This window comes from Aquila chrysaetos, chromosome 3 (genome assembly GCF_900496995.4).
Source record: "Aquila chrysaetos chrysaetos chromosome 3, bAquChr1.4, whole genome shotgun sequence".
NCBI classification, from domain to species: domain Eukaryota; kingdom Metazoa; phylum Chordata; class Aves; order Accipitriformes; family Accipitridae; genus Aquila; species Aquila chrysaetos.
The window spans coordinates 45,561,969-45,580,324 of NC_044006.1; the positions used below are offsets into that span (position 1 = coordinate 45,561,969).

The following is an 18,356-nucleotide window of genomic DNA, read 5'->3' on the forward strand; positions in this document are numbered from 1 at the left end:
AGCTTAATGTGAAATACCTTCCTTTTTTGTTCATGAGTTCTCAGCAGAGCTTACAGGCCTTTGTGAGCTTGCAAATTAAATCTTGAATAACTGTGACAAAACTATTCTTCTGTCACAGAAAACAAAATGTCAAGGAACTAAAGCTGACAATGTTGAAAGACAAATAAAATTCCTCAGTTTCTGTGTCGGTGCTTGTTCCATGCCGTTTGTGACAGAGATTCTCAACAGCTTTTGCATCAGAAAAGAACATTCATATGCCATTTTCATATGTCAAAAGGTCTCCACGATTCACTTCGCTACTTCCTTCTCAATGTTCAGCTTGTTTTAAACATTTCTCCCCTCTTACATTCTCACATAGTTTAACAGTGGTTTTAGACCTCTTCGGAGCACTTAAAAATACAAACTGCCGTGGGCTCAGTGTAAATCTTTCGAAGACGAATACGTGTTTTGTGCACGACAAGCAATACCTGCCTTCTTTTTTTCTATAACAGTGATAAGCACGAATGATTACTGATTGCTATTACATTCCATTTCAGATCAAAATTCAGACATTTTAGCCGAGTCAAAACAACCGTACCCTTAGTAGAAACTACCCGTCCGATGCCCAGCGTTGCTATACCCTGCAAGTTGCCTTGCCGGGATGCGCTCACACACACACACACACACACGCTGCTTTGCCACCGAAAACGCAACGACACACAACTCCTGCCACGCACCCGGGACGAGATGCAACCGTACCTGCCCTCCGGCCACCGCCTGCCCCAGGCAGCTCCGCCGACACCGGCCGGCGGCGGTCCCTGAGGGGAGCCCCCCGCCGCCCGCCCCCACCTGTGCGGCCCCCCCAACGGGGCAGCTCCCCCCGACACCCTCCCCCAGCTCCCCGCTCCCCAGCCCACCGTGGGGAGCTGGCGCCGTCCTCTCGCCCGCTGAGACTCCAGCAACCGCCCCTTGACAGCCCCCGAGCTGCCGGCGGTGCCCCCGGCACCCCGCGACACGGCCACGGCCCCACAGGAGGAGGGGGTCGCAAAGGGACCCCCCTCCCGGACCCAGCGGGGCGCACATACGCCAGGCAGGGCAGGCGCACGGAAAACTCCTCTTCCACTCGCGCTCCCGCGAAACAAAACTTGCCGGGGGGCGGCCGCCCCCCACCCACCGACCGCCACCTTGCCCGCCCTGACACGGCCCAAGTTCACGAAACCTTCCCAAAGGTCCCAAAACATCCACCCCGGCAGGGCAAGGGCAACGGCCGGGCGGCGGGACCGGCCGGCCGGCCCCCACGGCCCCGCGCTCGCTGCCGGCCGCGGCCGGGCGGAGCGGAGCAGCGGCCGGGCGGAGCGGAGCGGAGCGGCGGCCGGCCGGTGCCACTCACCTTCCCGCGCCTCCGCCTTATCTCTTCGCTCGCGGGCTGCAACTTCCAGTCCTTCCCCCAACTGCCATCCTCCACCGGGGCGGCGGGGGAAGGAGCGGAGCGGCGAGAAAAAGTTGCGGCGGCGACTGCCGCGGGGATTAGGTGGCCATAGCGCCGGCGGCGGGGCGAGCCTGTGCCGTGCGCGGCGGGCGGGGCGGGGCGGCGGCAGCTGGCGAGGGGCTGCGCGCTGCGATCGCAGCCTGTGGCGACGCGAGGAGATTTACTAAAAATAGCCGCTCGGCTCGGTGGGGGGAGGCCGCCGGGCTGCGCCGCGCTCCCCGCCGCGGCCGCTGGGGGCCGAGCGGGCCGGGCCGGGCCGCGGTGGGGACAGCGCAGAGGGGGCGTCTGGCCCGGGCAGATGGGGCAGGGAGGTTCCCCGGGAGGCGCTTCGGGCACGGAACCCCAAGAGCTGTGGCTGCCCCGGCCCCGCTGCCCGGGGCGGGCGCGGTCAGGGGGCGCTGCGGGCGCAGCGGCGGCCGGAGGGCGCGGCCCGCCGAGGGGGGCGGCGGTGCCCGGGCCGCCGCCTGAGCCCTGCCTCCCCCCTGCAGCTCGGGGCTCTGCGCGTGCCGGTTGCCGCGGGAGCGCGGCCCTGCCCGGCGGCTGCGGGCGGCCGGCCGGAAGGGCTCCGCTGCGCGCCTGGGAAGACGGGGCCCGCTTGCCGTCCCCGCCGCGCCGGGCCGGGCCGGGCCTGGCCTGGCCTAGGCCCCGCGGGGCTTTCACCGCCTCCCCGCGGGGACTGGCTGGCGGCCGGTTGCGGGGGAGCCGCTGGGTCATGTCGCGCCCCTTGCCACCCTTCCCACTGGTAACCTCTCTCAGGCCTCGGGGAGGGGATGCACCTGCCTCCCGCCCGGCTCCCCTGCCAGCGAAGGGAGAGGTGTGCTGGGCCCCGCCGTGCGGGCCCCCGAGGAGAGGCCGGCGGGGTGGAGTGAGGACACGCATCTGGGACGGCGCCCGCCGCCGCTCTGGCGTTCGCCACAGGGAGAAAGTGTTCAAGCTGTTGTGGGGTCCTCGCGCGGTAGGTGTTTCTGTTCCCTTGGGCTGTCACGTCCTGAGGCGATCACACGTTTCTCTAGTGCTGCTTTCCCCTCGTGGTCTTTTTATCAGTCTTGGTATTTCGTAGTACCTTCAACTAGAGGATGCCCATCTTTCTGAACCCATGTTGGGTCTCTTTGGTCATGATTAACAGTCTCCAGAATTCCCTTTTCCTAATATTATTTTATACGGCATATGAAGCACTTTAGCCTATGGAATCTGTCTTAACCACATTTATTTCTCATCTAAATTTATGGGTAGATTTCCTCATTACTTGGAAGAGAAGGGAGTGTCTCCTTTTATTTCTCCGCTTCCAGGTAAAGGTTAGCCTCGAAGCAGTTTAGTTCTTAGAAATCTAAGCAATCAAAAAAAAATCATTGGCTATCTTCCACCTAAAGGCTTTGGAATTTGCATTTGTATTTATAGATATATATTCCACTTACTACTGTAGAAGTTTCATGCTGTGTTTTCCTCATTTTTAATTTTTTTTTTTTTTAAGACTGACTGTACTTATTCTTTCCACTGTATTGTTTTCAGATGTTAGCTTTTCTGAAATAAATGTTTAAAATTGTTGCTTCCAAGACCGGTGAAGAACTAGGTGAGACTAAAAGGTAAAGGGGGTGGCTAAAGAAGGAGGTTTGGAATTTTGGCCTGAATGTCATTGATTGCTCAAGGGATACAACAGATGAAACCCAGCTGTGGTAAGCATTGTTTTTTGTGACCATCAAAATAAAACTCACTTCTCAAAATTAGAAATAAAACTGTGTCTGCATATGTTTCAACTTGGAAAGGAATCTCATTAGTTTGGTTTGGTTTGTGTTTTAGTTTGGGAATCAGTGTCAGCGGTATTGCTAGATGTTAAGTCACAGAGTGCCATGTGACAGACCTAAGTCCAAACTGGCTAATGAAACCACACAGCACTGCTTCTCTGACAGATCGATACACTTCAGACTGATACATACTTTTGTTTCATTATGTACTCTTGCCCTCTGTTTACTCAAAGGAAGCATTGGCATTGTAATTACATTCTAAAAGACTAGTCACTGTTCTAATGCTATGTTGGGAACTCCTGAATTTTTACTGGAAAATAACAGGCATCTCTGAGACACCTCCCATGTTTTGGTTACTGCTGTGCTTGCCCTAGTTATTTCCACTCAGTGCTAATAAATATAATGAAGTGGTGCATGGTGGTAATATTCAGGCAGCCTTTATCTTGCTTTTGCTAGATCTAGTATTGCTATTCCATTACTGCATTGTCTACTCCTAATCCTACTGACCAAGAAATGATTTATAGACTTGACTGATTTGCTGGAGTGAATATGTGCAGCTCTTCTTTCAAATGTAGCGTTCCCTGTTTTATCACTGTCTTTCTCAGTTATTACAAACATTTACTGAAGGTCATGGGGGTTAGAAAAGAATGTGGTATGCCTGCATTGTAATTTATAAGTTTAATTTATAAAACCTGAGATGAGATGCTGAAATCCTTAAAACATTTTTATCCCTAAAAAGAGACTTGCATCATCCTTGCAGCTTCGTCTCTGCCACATTGTGAACTGGTGTCTGCTGACCATTAGGCCTGTGATGCTGTCCTGGTTTCCGCTGGGATAGAGTTAATTGTCTTCCTAGTAGCTGGTACGGTGCTATGTTTTGGAGTTAGGTATGGGAAGAATGTTGATAACACATGGATGTTTTCAGTTGTTGGTAAGTAGTGTTTAGACTAAGTCAAGGATTTTTCAGCTTCTCATGCCCAGCCAGCAAGAAGGCTGAAGGGGCACAAGGAGTTGGGAGGGGACACAGCCAGGGCAGCTGACCCAAAGTGGCCAAAGGGGTATTCCATACCATGTGATGTCATGTCCAGCCCGTAAACTGGGGGGGAGGGAGTGGGGGTGGGGGGATCGCCGCTCGGGGACTAACTGGGCGTTGGTCAGTGAGCAATTGCATTGTGCATCACATGTATATTCCAATCTTTTTATTATTACTGTTGTCATTTTATTAGTGTTATCATTATCATTATTAGTTTCTTCCTTTCTGTTCTATTGAACTGTTCTTATATCAACCCACGAGTTTTACTTTTTTTCCTGATTCTCTCCCCCATCCCACTAAGTGGGGGGGGAAGTGAGTGAGCGGCTGCATGGTGCTTAGTTGCTGACTGGGGTTAAACCATGACAGATGCCCTTCACATACACTCTAATTTACAATAACTGGATTTTTGAATGGAAAAAGCTTGCATATTTATCACACAGAAGATCAGTAAGGTCATTTTTGGGAGGCCCACAAAAGGTTTTGGAAACCACGATGGAACAGGGAAATTGCCTTCCCCATGGTTCCTCACTTAAGGTAGTGCCTAGTGAAGGCACTAGGAGAAAAAACATAAACTCCCCCCCCCCCCCCCCCCCCCCCCGTCAAATAGGAACACTGAAAATATTGAAAATGTTGAAAAAACTAATACATACAAAACTCAGTAGCATTCAGTAAACCATTTCTCACATTGACACATATCTTCATATCCTTAATACTGTGGAAAAATAGCTTTTGGAAGTTCCCTGCCTTCACTAGAAACTACCTTAGGTATTAAAAAGGCACTGAGGTATAATAGCTCATCAAGCAGTGAGCAATTCCCTCGCTATGATACTGAAAGGAAACATGTAGGATGTTCTGTACTGTGTGACCATTAAAATGATACTCAGCTATGTCCCTTTCCAATCCAGTTCATAAACCATCATTTCACAAAAAGTGAAAACATCAAGATGAACAGAAAAAAATCCTTAATGTTTAACAAGACTAAACTGTACTTCCAGCATACACGTGCTTGTTAACTTGTGGATCTGAGTAAGATGGAAGTAATGCTTGTCCATGAAAGCTGTTGAGGAATGAACAAAAGCTAAGTCTGCCCCATTAGTTGATGTTATATGCCATCTCTTTGCTGAAACGATCAGTCCTTTTGGGTGTATTTTGTTCCTTGGCTGCCAGACAGCAGATCCTTTTCATTATCTCTGGCAGTCAAGAGGCTTCAATTATTCTTCTCGGGTGTAATCTTGCAACACACCTATGCTTCTAATCACATCCAGAGCAGACTCACAAGACATACTTTACAGAGATGATTCTTAAATTCGGCTTGAAGTTCAAGGAGGCAGCCACCTACTTGCTGTGTAAGATGAATAAACACCCCAAACGTTAGCTGGTGTCTGTTCCTTAAGTTCCTGTCCAGTTTTCAATGGAACTCATGGCTCTGCTTTTCATCTTCAAAGTTCGGACAAGTTCAAGTCATGCTGTACTCCTCTGTAGAAATCAATACCAGTTGCCTCTCGTCTGTCACCTTATAGGGCTAGGTCCTTCTAATGCTTCAGATCACTTTTTTTTTTTTAATCATCCATGCACCATGTACCTAAAAAATGTGGCCCTTCTAACCAGTGTTGTGCAATTCTCTATGTATGCTTCATATATGTATTAATGCTTACAAGAGTATCTGCTGTTGCAATTATTTGTATTTTACTAAGAATGTTTGCATTAAGTCCTTCTTTAAAATGTTAAGATTTGTCTTCTCTAAGAAAAACACAGAAATTGCGGGGGGGGGGAACTTATTTGTGATGTCTGTTATTTTGACTGAGAATTAGTTAAAAGGTCTTCTTTTGGGTAAGACTGCTAGCCTTTTAGTATCTTGCTCGGTGGCTCATAAACATGAAAATTTTACATGTTTCAGGTTGGGTATAATTGTTGATTTTGTTTACAGAAAGTGTTTGCTTTTCTCCTGAAAAAAGATCAGCGGTTTAGCTGATCAGACAGTTTTACGCAATTTGTAAGTAACCACTTAACTGCTACAGAAGTAGGCAATCTAAATAAATCAACACAGATGCCAACATTTTAAAGATAATAGGGAATTTTGTACTAACATTAAAAAAATAATAGTTTTATATATACTTAAAATGTCTAATGAAAATATATTTCCCGCACACTAGAGATAATTTAATGTGTGATTAGCTCTTTCAGTGCCTGGGCATTCAGGAATGTGTACGCATACCTACATTCGATAGGAATATTCAGGTGGTTAAAATTAAACATGTTATTGCCCCTTTTTTTTAGTGCCAGTGGTTAGCCAATATTTGGAAATCTGTGGGCTATTTCTCAGAAACATGACAGAGTCAAGTGTTTTTTGATCCCGACCTATTTGCAGAGAATATAAACAAATCTTTTTGCCTTGAACACAGTAAGTCGTGAAATGAGTGACTGTACTGGGCTGCTTGCTTGTAATGCCAAGCCTGCACACAAGTGTCCTGCAGCAGCACTGTGCCCCCAAAGTGGTTCTTTCACTCACACAAAGCAAAGGTTTTTAAGTGCCTCCTAATGCTGTGGTGAACTGTGCAGAACTTGCAATCATTTGTATAAAGAGGGGATCTAAGTACAAGGCTTGGATGTCTGTTGAAAGATTTCCCATTAGCTTTGGACTAACTGGAGCTGAAGCTGAGCCCTGTCCTTGCTTTCCTATACTGCCCTTCCCTCTTGGTCCTGAATCCTCTTCCACCCTGATCCTAAACACCTCTGACTGTTTTGGTCTTGCCTGCTTTTTGTCCGGATCCTTTTTTTCCCATTTTTTCTGCTCCTGAGGTGCCAAATTTTCTAAACTTTGTGTTGAAGACATTGGTATGTCCCTTTATAATGGTGCAAGTGATTCCTCAGGGGTACTAACCCTGCTCTGATGTCTGACCTTGTTCTTTGCTCATTCTGAACCAGATGTCTCTCCTGAAGTTATCTGATGATGACCACCAATTGTCTTATCCAGAGTCTTGTTCAGGCCGAGCAGCAAGTTCTGTCACTCTGTGCCCTGTTTATATATTCCCAGTGTTTTCTTACTGTCTCCTTGATTTTCTGATGTCCTTGTTTCTTCCCGGCATACAATGTACAGTTCCACCAAAGGAGTGCATTTGTATTCATACCGCATTGTACAAATCTTGGCTTACAGGACTGAGCACCTTTTTCAGCCTTGTCGTGCTGATCGACAATTTGGAAGGTAGTTTCTATTCTTTGCCATTACTAAGTTAGCAGGCATTAAAGTATTCCTTCACTTACCCTGAATAGAAAATGGATTTTATCCAAACAAGGATAGATCATAACTATATCAAGAACTGCCCACAGATGATAAATATATCTAGCTTACAAAATTCCAGATGCATTAGTCTTTGTAAAAGTGCTTAATAATTACAAAAATAAAATGCCTGGCCTTTGCACTTGGTGTGTCTTATTTGTTGGTCATAATCATTGTTAGAAGGTAAAGAATGTTATAGGTGAATTTCTTTAGTTCCTAGCTGAACTACTGTTTTAAAAACAAGTTATGTTTAAGTTGAGAAGAGGAGCTCTCTGAGGAACACCCTGTCTTTAAACCTGACCAGATTGTGCTTCTTCAGGTGGACAATTGCATCTGGTTTTGTAATGTGCTTTTTACAATTAACTGCATTAGCAGATAATGTGTGATTCTGAATGAAAGAGTGAGCCTGAAATTACACAAATCTTTCTCACTATAATGATTCATCAGGTAGGATTTGTTTCAGCTTTCTGCTTTATCTTTTTTTTTTATTATCCCACGCTCTGTAGTGATGACAGAGTTGTGATGGAGAACAGGCAGAAGTTACTGCTGGGAGCCTCTGTCGATAAGCTTGGTGCAGGCAGCTTGGGCCTGATGATGATTCATTGATGATCAAATGCAATGAACAGCACCATGTGAGTGAGCAAGTCATTTTCGGGGGGGGGGAAACAATTTGGTGACATTATTATTCCTTCCTGTAATTTCTTATTTCTTGTTCTGAAATGTCAATATCCGGTAGTTTTTCTTGCCCAAGATCCCATAGCTTAGTACAAGGGCAGCATGAACCATGATGTCCATGGAAAGAGAGCTTTTCCTGCACAGCTGTCAGCTGTGAGGACAGGTTATCGACTTGGTCTTGCTTTTCCAACTGGGGTAGATGAGCTGTGCTGTAGATGTTTCTGTTGTCTTGGTTGACTTAAAGATAGATTCCGTTGTCATGGCCACTCCACTGTTAAACAGATAATTACACAGGCATAGGATAGTTTTGTAATAACATTTGATACTAACATTAAAATATGTATTTCTTATTATTGATTGACTTCTGTGACTATGGAAGGCTATTGGTGAAATAAAAATTGACATATTACTCCTAGGCAGGTGGTGGCAGAAGAGAGGGGCTTAGCCCCCCTTGTCTTTTATGAACTTCTGCAAATGCAGTATGTGCTCCCCACTCACAGGTATTACTCTCAGGCTGCATAGCTCCTCTTTCAATTTAAGGTAGGGCTGCAGGCACCCTGCTATTAGCAGTTTCTACTTGGCAATAACCTTGTCAGCTCCCTTTTGGTATTCACCTATTATCAACCAAATAACACTAGTTTCTGAAAATGACCAGTTCCATTTACATTTCATAATCTGTTGAAAGGAAAAACGTTTGTGACTGAGTAAGAGAAGGAAGGAGCTGTCAACCCTGTTTTGCGATTACTGCCCACAAATGTTCTCACATTTTGCTTTAAAAAAGTGTTCTGACAAAAATATTAGCACTAATAGTACAGTATGCATATGTTCTCAGAGTATAAATAGTGCAACTTCATCTCACGAGATAGCTCAGGGCTCTATCCAATGACTTTAATGAGGTTTGAGGTTGATCAGTGCCTCACAGCAGACGCTCAGCACGCAGGAGGAAGGTGACATGCTAAATGTGTAATCACGTGAGATACAAAGCACCATCAGTATTTGTCCAAGCCAACGGGAGTCACAGAGCCTCAGTGCCTGCAGCGTCAAGCATTTCCTTCTCCAATGAATGTCAAAAAACATTTATTTCTCCATCACACAGTATCAGCATCCTCCAACAGATGCATCCTACAAACAGCAATCTGTATCAGCATCCTGCTTTCACACAAGAAGTGAAACTCATTTGCCCTAACTTAGGTGACTGCATTACCCTCCGCTCCCTGTTCAGGCAGCAGAGAGAAATACCTCCAGAGCACAGCTCTTCATTCAAATGTAGGTGACAAAAATTAGGTGTGATGGATCCCACCCAAGGTGTCCGCTGTCTTTTATTCACTCTTTACAAGGTTTGTTTTTATTACATGAAGTCTTACAGGGAAATTTTTGTCAGTTAAGTTGACAGAAAAAAAACCATCTCGTTTACAGACCACCAAGGAGAGACATGTCTACTCTTACATAAATTCTGGATTTGTAAAGTTAATATTCATTTACAAATGCATATGCCATCAAGGCAATGTATTCTGTTCAAGATTATCAAATGGATACTCTTTCTAAAATTGCAGTGTTTTGCAATTTTAACACTACAGGATGAAGTGGACGTTGACAATACTAATGCATTCAATTTAGAGACATTGATAGGCTCCTGACAAGTCTGAGAGTGGCGAAAATTATTTCAGGGGAAAGTCAGAAATTGGAATTAACAAGGGGTGTCATTTACATACAAAAAATCCCATTAGTAATTAGCCTATTTTTAATATTCTACTCTAATTTTTTGTGTCCTCTACTGTGTTTCATTCTTTTCTTTTTGACTGTTTGCCACAATTATTATCTCTCAGCTAAAGAAATTCAGGAAATGTTGCTGACAAGAGGCCCACGTTTAACTTCTGTCAGCCTACCATTTCTTTTGCATGTAACTGAATAACTTTGTAGAGGTCACACATACTTGTTGTACTGCATGAATGCCCAGTTTCTGAAAAGTTTCACGCAATGTGTTGTACCCTGAAGAGAAAAATGTACTTGCTCACTGAATACTGCCTATTCTGTAGGAGTAAAATATTCTGTGTTTTGGAGGCTTATATATTTTCTGTGCTAATGATTATTAAATAATTATGCAGTACAGCATAAAATCTTACATATATAAGATTTATAATATATCTCATATGCACACATATATATGTGATCGCTATCATGTAGGTATATCGTATATGTGTATATATCACATTTATACGTAAGTATATATAAATGTATTTATAATATTCAAACATGCACATAGAGATATATTCCCAGTTATAGCTGAGAGATGGAGTGAAAGTCTCTCTCTCCCCCACACACACAGTGAGAAATTTTATCTCAACTTCCTGCAGTTTTTTTCCTGGAAAAAAGGAGTTCATGAGTATAACAAAATTCACATGCACATAACCTTTGAAACTCCTGCTATTCCACCGAGTCATAGTACTAGAATTACATAAGAAGAAAAATAGACAAAGCCTGTTCTTTCTGTATTTCTGTCTTTGTATGTAAGACAGAGGAGCTATGATGTCTGCCCTAGATCTTTTCTGCATACAATATAGCTACTAGAGAATACTTAGGTCTTTTAAAAAGTAAAACTAATAATATATCAGTAGCATGATTTGTTACAGAATTCATTTAACACACATATTTATTTGTGTAAGCCTATTCAAATGAAACAAGTGTTACGTATTTTATTCTTGAGGAATACAACCATGCAACTTAAGTCATCAGTCTAAATAAAACTCCAGAAAATCTTAAACTCACCTGTAAAGTTTCATATTAAGCAAGGATTTATATATTGGAAAGTTTCTATTTATTTACTGCTATATGTAAAAACCCCAATACATACATTTTTCTATGTGAGTGTTCAGCATATATATCACATGAACTGTCAAATATATAGCTAAATATAACAATTATTATCTTACTTATTTTTCTGTAGCATATATATAAGAGAAAATCAATGTACTCCAGTCCTCAGTTTTTCCCTCCTCACCTTCTCAAACAAGTCTGGATTTCTACAGTTTCTTGACTAGGATACAAGGAAGGACAATCATCCATTCCCTAGCAAGCCATATTTTGGCCAATTGCCAAATCCTTACAAAGGTGTTGGCACATTTGTTTTGTAGTTGTTTTATTTTTATGTTCTGATAGTATGATACCATTAAAATTTTAGAGTACAGACAGTTCTTAGCATAATAAAAGAATCTATGAAGAAACTACTTCATGAGGATGACAAACCCATTTTGTGTTCAAAGGTGGTGTTGTGGATTGCTGTACTGGTCAGTGATGACTGAACATTTGGTAATCTTGAATTAAAAGGTTTTTTCAGTATTGTATCCTATAAAAATTGTCATGCTTTTATACTTCTGTGTCTGTGCCTGTACTTATGTCTGGCAGGCTCTAGTACAAAGCTAAATATTGTCAGGACTGCTGAAACAGAATGATGAAGCATTGGTCTTTGTTGGATGATAAAGAATGGGAAATCCTTATTATCAGTCCATGGAAAAATAATTTCCTTTAGAACCCCATCAGACTCCCAGTGCCAATAAAATTGTCTGAATGAGGATTATTTTGGTCCATGCACTGGGATTCTGAAAGCAGAAACTGAGGACTGGTATCCAGTTTAGCATCTCAGTGCTTCTTCATATTATTGTCTAGTGGCTGCCTCTGATTATTAATGAAAAAGTGATCAGTAATAGTCACTGTAAAAATATGCAGAATATGCCAGGTCCGCTTGTAACGCCTCAGACAATGGCTGAACAGAACGCTTCAAACACAGTTATCTTTGGCAATCATTAGGTGCAATGAATTTGCTTTTTTCCTGTTGTTCTGTCTGAAACCAAACTTCCCAAATATATTTTTCCAATGTTTTTTCTATTGCTCTTTACCTTCTCACTGAGCTCACCTAGCATCATGTTAAGTTTAAGTTGTCAGCCTGTCCCAATACAGTGCTCAGATAAGGAATGGCTGTTACATTTTCACCCAGATCCTGAAGAAAACTAACAAGCAACTCATCAGGATTTGATCGCATACTGGGCATGAGTATCTTAAAACCATCCTGTAGATTTTTGGGCCAGTGCTTTGACCAGTGATGCAGAAGCAGATTACCAGCAATTGCAGGTAGTTTTTAATGGTAGGCTGAGAAGCTGAAATACAAAGCAACCTCCAAATCCCAGCTGCAGGCAGGTAGAGGGTGAAGAGTTACACAGTCGTTTCTTCAATATGAAGTGCTAGTGTTGTAGTTTACACCAAATCCTTTCAAATACAGGTACATAGAATTAAGCACCCACATCTACAGTTACATGTTTATCTGTCTGACTTCAATGAAATACAGCGACTTCAGATCAGATCATTTTTGCTCTGGTTTCACAATGCAATTCATGTAGAGCTTGCCAGAGAGCAGCTGTGATTCCTCATGCTGCTGGTTCTTCACTTTTCAGATTTCTTTACCTAATGGAGGGCACCTTCCAGATCCATGGGCCAGGGTCTCCTGGGGCTGGGACCGCAGGGACACCCCGGGTCGGTGGCAGGGCAGGGCTGTGGCAGCACTGCATCCTACCACCTCGCTGGGGAAAGGACTGACAGCCCCAGGGGAGGCTGAAATGGGGTTCTGGTCAGGCTGGGGTGAGCCCCAGGGGAGGGCAGGCGGGGCCAGTAAGGCTTGGTAGTGCCCCCAGCATCCTGAAAATATAACAGGGCTTCCAGATTATCTGTGTCTTCACTTATGTTAGCACTAACCTCAAGGAACTTGTACCCATGTGGGTTAAATTTCTTCTTCTCAGTGAAGGGTACCATTTTGATCCAGATGGCTCTGTCACCACCATGACACTAAGAGCAGAAACAGTGACAGAATGGCACGATAGACTTTCCCCTCCCCAGTATCAAAGGCAGTGCCATTATCTGGGACATGTGGGTCTCTAATGTAAGAATCTGGAGGTCAGGATTTTGATCAGGTATAGTTTAGAAATACCTATAAACCTGGCCATCGAAAGATCTATTTGCCCTGAAGGAAAGCCATTTATTAAGAGGAGCCTTAAAGTGCTTTCATCTAAACATGGATGTTTTGCTATCACATTTCAATTTTTCTTAAGTTTGGTCAATGGCTCCTTTACAAATATTATCTGAGAATATGTTGCTTATTTTATTCTTACAGGGGATATCTTTCCTTTTTTTCCTATAATTAGAAATATGTGAATACAAATAGGAGAATAAGACTGAGAAAACTTCAATTATAATCTTAAAGATTAGTTTTCTGATGCTAAAAAGGGCTGAAGTTGTTGGTGCTTCTAATTTTGTTAGGCTCCACTGCAATCAGAATTATTGACTAAAACTGTAAAATTAGATGGTGTACTCCCATAACAAACCAATAATGTGAAGATTACTTCTGAAGTAGCTAATTCTTTTTTTATTCTGAATGCATACACGCAAATATGGCATTTCCTTAAAGTTAAAAATACTCAAAAATACTTCTCAAATAGACAAACATTTTGTAATATTTTATTACCAACAAGATTTGACTGGTTAAATGATTGAGAAGGAGAGACACGGTCAGGTAGAATTCATTTACACATAGTAAATCAACTGCTAAAGTCAAGAAGAGACATAAAAACTCAACTCAGTAAGGAATTGAACAAATAATTTAAAAATTGTCAGTATGTTACATTTTAGTAGTTTATGGGCAAATGCATTACATATACCTGAGACATCCTGTAATCTTTTACCCCTTAAGATTTTTTTCATACAAGTGAATAGAAGGGAAGATGCCTGGGAATATACAGCCCTATTCACGAAGAGCTCCGTGATGCAAGATGCCGGTCCCTGTTCTCAAAACGGTATTTGAACAGAGTATAAATGAACCAAGTAAGTCTGTTGTTTTCCCAAATGAGGCAATAAATGCTGATGTCTTGGAGCATAGAAACAGTACATTTATTTTCACATTTGTGAAATGGCAAGCATGCATTTGGATGCATGTCATTAGGGCTAAGTGAATGGTCTGTAACCAGACAGGAACAGGAGAGCTACCCATTCAGAATTCAAGGGCTGAAGCTGTATTACTCAAGATAGAATTTCACAAATATTTCTGAATATTTTATGATCTTTAGGAATGAACACAAGTTCATCTATATGCTAGTTACATAACACTGTCACTCTTAACGAAAATAGAAAGTACAAAAACTTTCAGCTCTGCAAAAGGTATAGCTGCCCACAGTGTTCCAGTTTATGGGTTCAGTCCTCCAACGCAATGAGCACTTTGGTCCCAGTCCAGCAAACTACTCAACTATCTGCTTAACAGTATGCACGTGAATAAGTCTGTTATGCTAAACTGCTACTATAGCTAAATAGAAGAGTCACAAGGTCCTGAGATCATAGATGACATCTCTTCTTCACTATCTCTGTGAAATGTTAGCATTACACTTACCTAATTCACTGGGGTTTTATACACCACCATTCATAAAAAGTTAGTTGGTAAAGTGCCATATTCAAGTGTGAGAGGACTACAAAATGGGTAAACAGATTTTTTTTCCTCTTTCCAGTTTCTTCCAGGAGGAAATGCTCCCAGGACCTTGCAGGGATTATTAGAATTTGGAGCAGAGGCTAAAGGAGCTATAGCTCCCCTCTCTCCACTAGCTTTCATAATGCAATGTGTCCTGGACATCACCTAACTGGGAGATGCTGCCTCTCACTTTCCCACCTCTTTATTGACCTTTGCAGAAAGGGTGAATGCAAAGCTTGTCACTATCTGTGCTGGGTAACAGACTGAGGCTGTTGCAGTCAAAAAGGCTTACGCTGCACTCATCAAATGCGATATTGAGGCTGCTTCAGCATGATCACCCTGAGCTTCCAAAAAAAGTTCTGTCTGACCCAGCCAGGACTCTTGCCCATGGTAGTATGATTCCTCTGCTCTCTCTTCTTTCCATGCCATTTGACCTCTTAACATCAGAAACAGTTTGAAATCCATGTCAGGTTTGTCCTTTAATGACACCCGAGTAGTTTATCATCACATGAATTGAGTTTTGTGATGCACATTACTATTACTAATACTTCATCAACAATTTGCACGTCTCACATGATGAATGTGGACTAGTGCATTATCCAATTTTCTGTGTGCATCACAAAGCTGCTCCCCTCAATCAGCATTGTTGCAGTCTCTGTTATTTGCTTTCTTGCTATCTATCCATCCATGTATAATATGACACATTTCCTACTCTAATCTCAATATGAAAACACCAAGAGCTTTAAAAATTTTGTACATCTCCAGAGCACTATAGGTTACTTTTTACCTAAAACAATGTTCAGATGGCTGTCACAAAGAAACTTAAAGTGAAATGTCAAAAGCTGTAAGGATGAAAAGCTGCACATGGTAGATACAAGATTCAACGCACGGTAACTCCCTCTTAATAAACAAGCAAAGATCTATTGGAAGGAAAATTTCCCTGCATTTGAAATTTAACTGCCAACCATCCACATCCTACACATAACTGTCAGAAAGGATGTCTAAATCTGTCCTCATTTATAACATGTGTTGTGACAAGATTTGACAGTCTCTGAAAGAGCTATAATTGCCACCTAAACATCCAGCATTTTGTCAACTGCGATCATGTTTAGGGAAAGCATTTATTTCACTTAAAAAAACCTAGCATTTTTTCTTTCTTCTGAATGAGATGACAGATTTTTTTTTTTCTTTTCTCATTAGGGGTTGCAACTCAGATTTAAGGATTTTTTTTGTTCCTTTTTTCTTTTCAGTATTCTTCCAGTGACAGAAGTTGGAACTTTTCAGATTAAAAGAAGAATTATTAGCTTGAGGAAACCAATAGCAATTTAACAGAAATACCGTAAGGACATCTACCAAGATACTGACACAACTGAAAATTTCTGAATGTCAAGGTGGTTTTGATAGGCACTCTGCTGAATATCACAACAGGAACCAAGGTGGAAAAGGGGGACGAGTATCTGGGTATTTGCCATTTTGTTACTCTGAATAAATGTTACATAGTTTTAGTGGGGTGCATATAGTCATCCTAATGCAACCAGAAACACTGCTGCAGGATGGAGATGGGAGCTGTTGGTGGTACGCTCCCATCCCATGATGGGACCTGTTGGCGTGAGAGCAGAAAGAATGTTTTGGATGAGGGAAATGAGACCTGTCTCTTGGGCATTAAACAGTCTATATAGTTGGGACTGCAACTAATGCATAACCAATTAACTCCCCTGATGGTTCAGAAGTACAACTCTTACCAGGCCTAAGAGTTTGTGTCTTAATTGCTTTTCTTGAAGTACTGAGCAGTAAAAGTCACCGCTACTAGAGCAAACACTCCCCAGCAGTATTGCTTTAACTCAGTCTGGCAGCGTTCATGGTTCTTCTGTGTTTATTTACCGAAAACCATCCAGCAATCAAACTTTATTCACAGGAATGTTCACAAAATTAAAAAACAATCTGCGCTTCGGAGGGTGTTGGTACTAGAACTGGTATTTTTTCATATGTGATGGATGCAGCGGGGACATGGAAGCAGGACTGCATGCAAAGAACAGGTGTCCCCAGATCCAGATCTACTCGTGCTTTCCTGGCCTGCCCTTGCCAGGTGCACTGTTGGTAAGAAGTGTTAGCCACCTGGCATGTCTGTACTGTGCTGCCATGGGGCTTTTGAGGAAGAACATGGTAAACTCTTCCTCTATTGGCTAGAGGGGTCAGTAAATGTACTAAACATTTCCTCCTGACTGGAGTTTGACTTGGAAATGGACTGGGAAGCCAAAAGAAAAAGATTTGCTGTAACAGTAAGAGCACAAGTTTGCATTAAGTAACTTTGTCCACTTGTTCAGTCCTAATTACAAGACTCCTATACACTATATTCTGCCAGCTAAGGCTTGCTCTCTTACACTCAAATCACAATCATTACTGATTCCTTCTCACACAGACAATTGTCCATAATGGGTGTCCACAGTGACGCCACACTACAAACCTGGATGTGAGATAGGATGGCCACACTGTGTAGTCAGTCCAAAGCTCAGTTTCAGTTCAAACAGGAAATCATAAAATAATAATGTGACACCTGCCAAATAGCCAGTTTAGAAACAGGAAGAAAGAGTCTCAAAGTAGTAACTGCTATTAGGCAAATACATTTCCTTAAATATAACTGAAAAGGACAGTCCAACATCCATGAATGTTGCATGGCATTCAATAAGACATCAGAAGATGCTTAAAGGAATAGAACCAATTCATATATCTGTCAGCTTTTACATTTACACTGAGATACTAGCAACCAGTACCTTCTGTGAAGAGTATCCTTAAACAATGGAAAACTTATTTCAGGAAGCAAGTAAATAAATGGATCATAGACCTGAATTAGTTATCTGGGCATATGAAATTACTACTACTGGTCCATTTAGATTTGTTTAAAGTTAATATCTGCCCATAAATCAGACTCAGTTAGTTGGAGCAACTAATAATGAGGGGGTTGGGTGGGGGGGTTTTGTGTCTGTCTCAGATTATATATCCCTTATCTGTTAAGAACTTTCCAACATTCTCGTTTCAGTGATGTTGTTTGCTTAGCAAAGCTGGTCACCTGCCTACATGCTCTTATTCCTCTGTTGTATGTAATGCAATAGAACTTTTGTGTTCTACCCCTGAGTAGCTACTGGAATTGATGGAAGCTCGAGGAGAAAATATTAGAAATATAGGACAAATTTAGACACTGACCTTGTGGTCAGATATCCAGCAGCTTCAAGTGCCTTTCTAACTGAAGATGGATTGATGTCTCAGGTTTTGCCAGCTAGTAACACCTTCCAGAGAAACAATAGTTTCATCATCTCTCTATTGATCTGCACTATGCAGGTTTTTAAACATTAGCATCCTGAATGACCTGAAAAAAAAAAACTATGGTAGAGGGAAATTGGAAAAGAGAAATGCTAGCACAAGAGGAGGGAATGGAAGCACTTTCTGTGGGAGTGAAGGTAAGAAATAATCACCTAGAACGTATGCAGAAACCTTGGCAAGGAAAAAAAGAAAGGATACTGGGCTGGGATTCTAGGAAAAAGGGCAGGGAGTTCTTGACAGGGAAGTGGACAGGAGGCAGCAGGAGATTTCAGGAAATCTTTAAAATGGATGGGAACGGAAAATGGCACGCTGGGACATCAAGAAGTCTCTGATAAATACAATGC

The 18,356-nt window shown here is 42.6% G+C and overlaps 1 protein-coding gene and 1 long non-coding RNA gene across 6 annotated transcripts in view; one reads left to right on the forward strand and one right to left on the reverse strand.

The window, feature by feature from the left end:
* The window catches only part of LOC115338876 (collagen alpha-1(I) chain-like), a 143,443-nt gene extending 140,860 nt beyond the window's left edge, over positions 1–2,583 (reverse strand). For all 5 annotated transcript variants that reach the window (XM_030007872.1, XM_030007873.1, XM_030007874.2 and 2 more), the window contains exon 1: positions 1,370–2,583. In XM_030007872.1, coding sequence (XP_029863732.1) covers positions 1,370–2,347 — 978 coding nt within the window. In that variant the 5' untranslated portion in view covers positions 2,348–2,583. The remainder of the gene's footprint in view (positions 1–1,369) is intronic.
* Positions 2,304–16,199, forward strand: LOC121233165. The gene is made up of 2 exons (XR_005932020.1): positions 2,304–2,423; positions 15,945–16,199. It is a non-coding gene; the product is annotated as an uncharacterized LOC121233165 (long non-coding RNA).
* Positions 16,200–18,356: the final 2,157 nt, after the last annotated feature.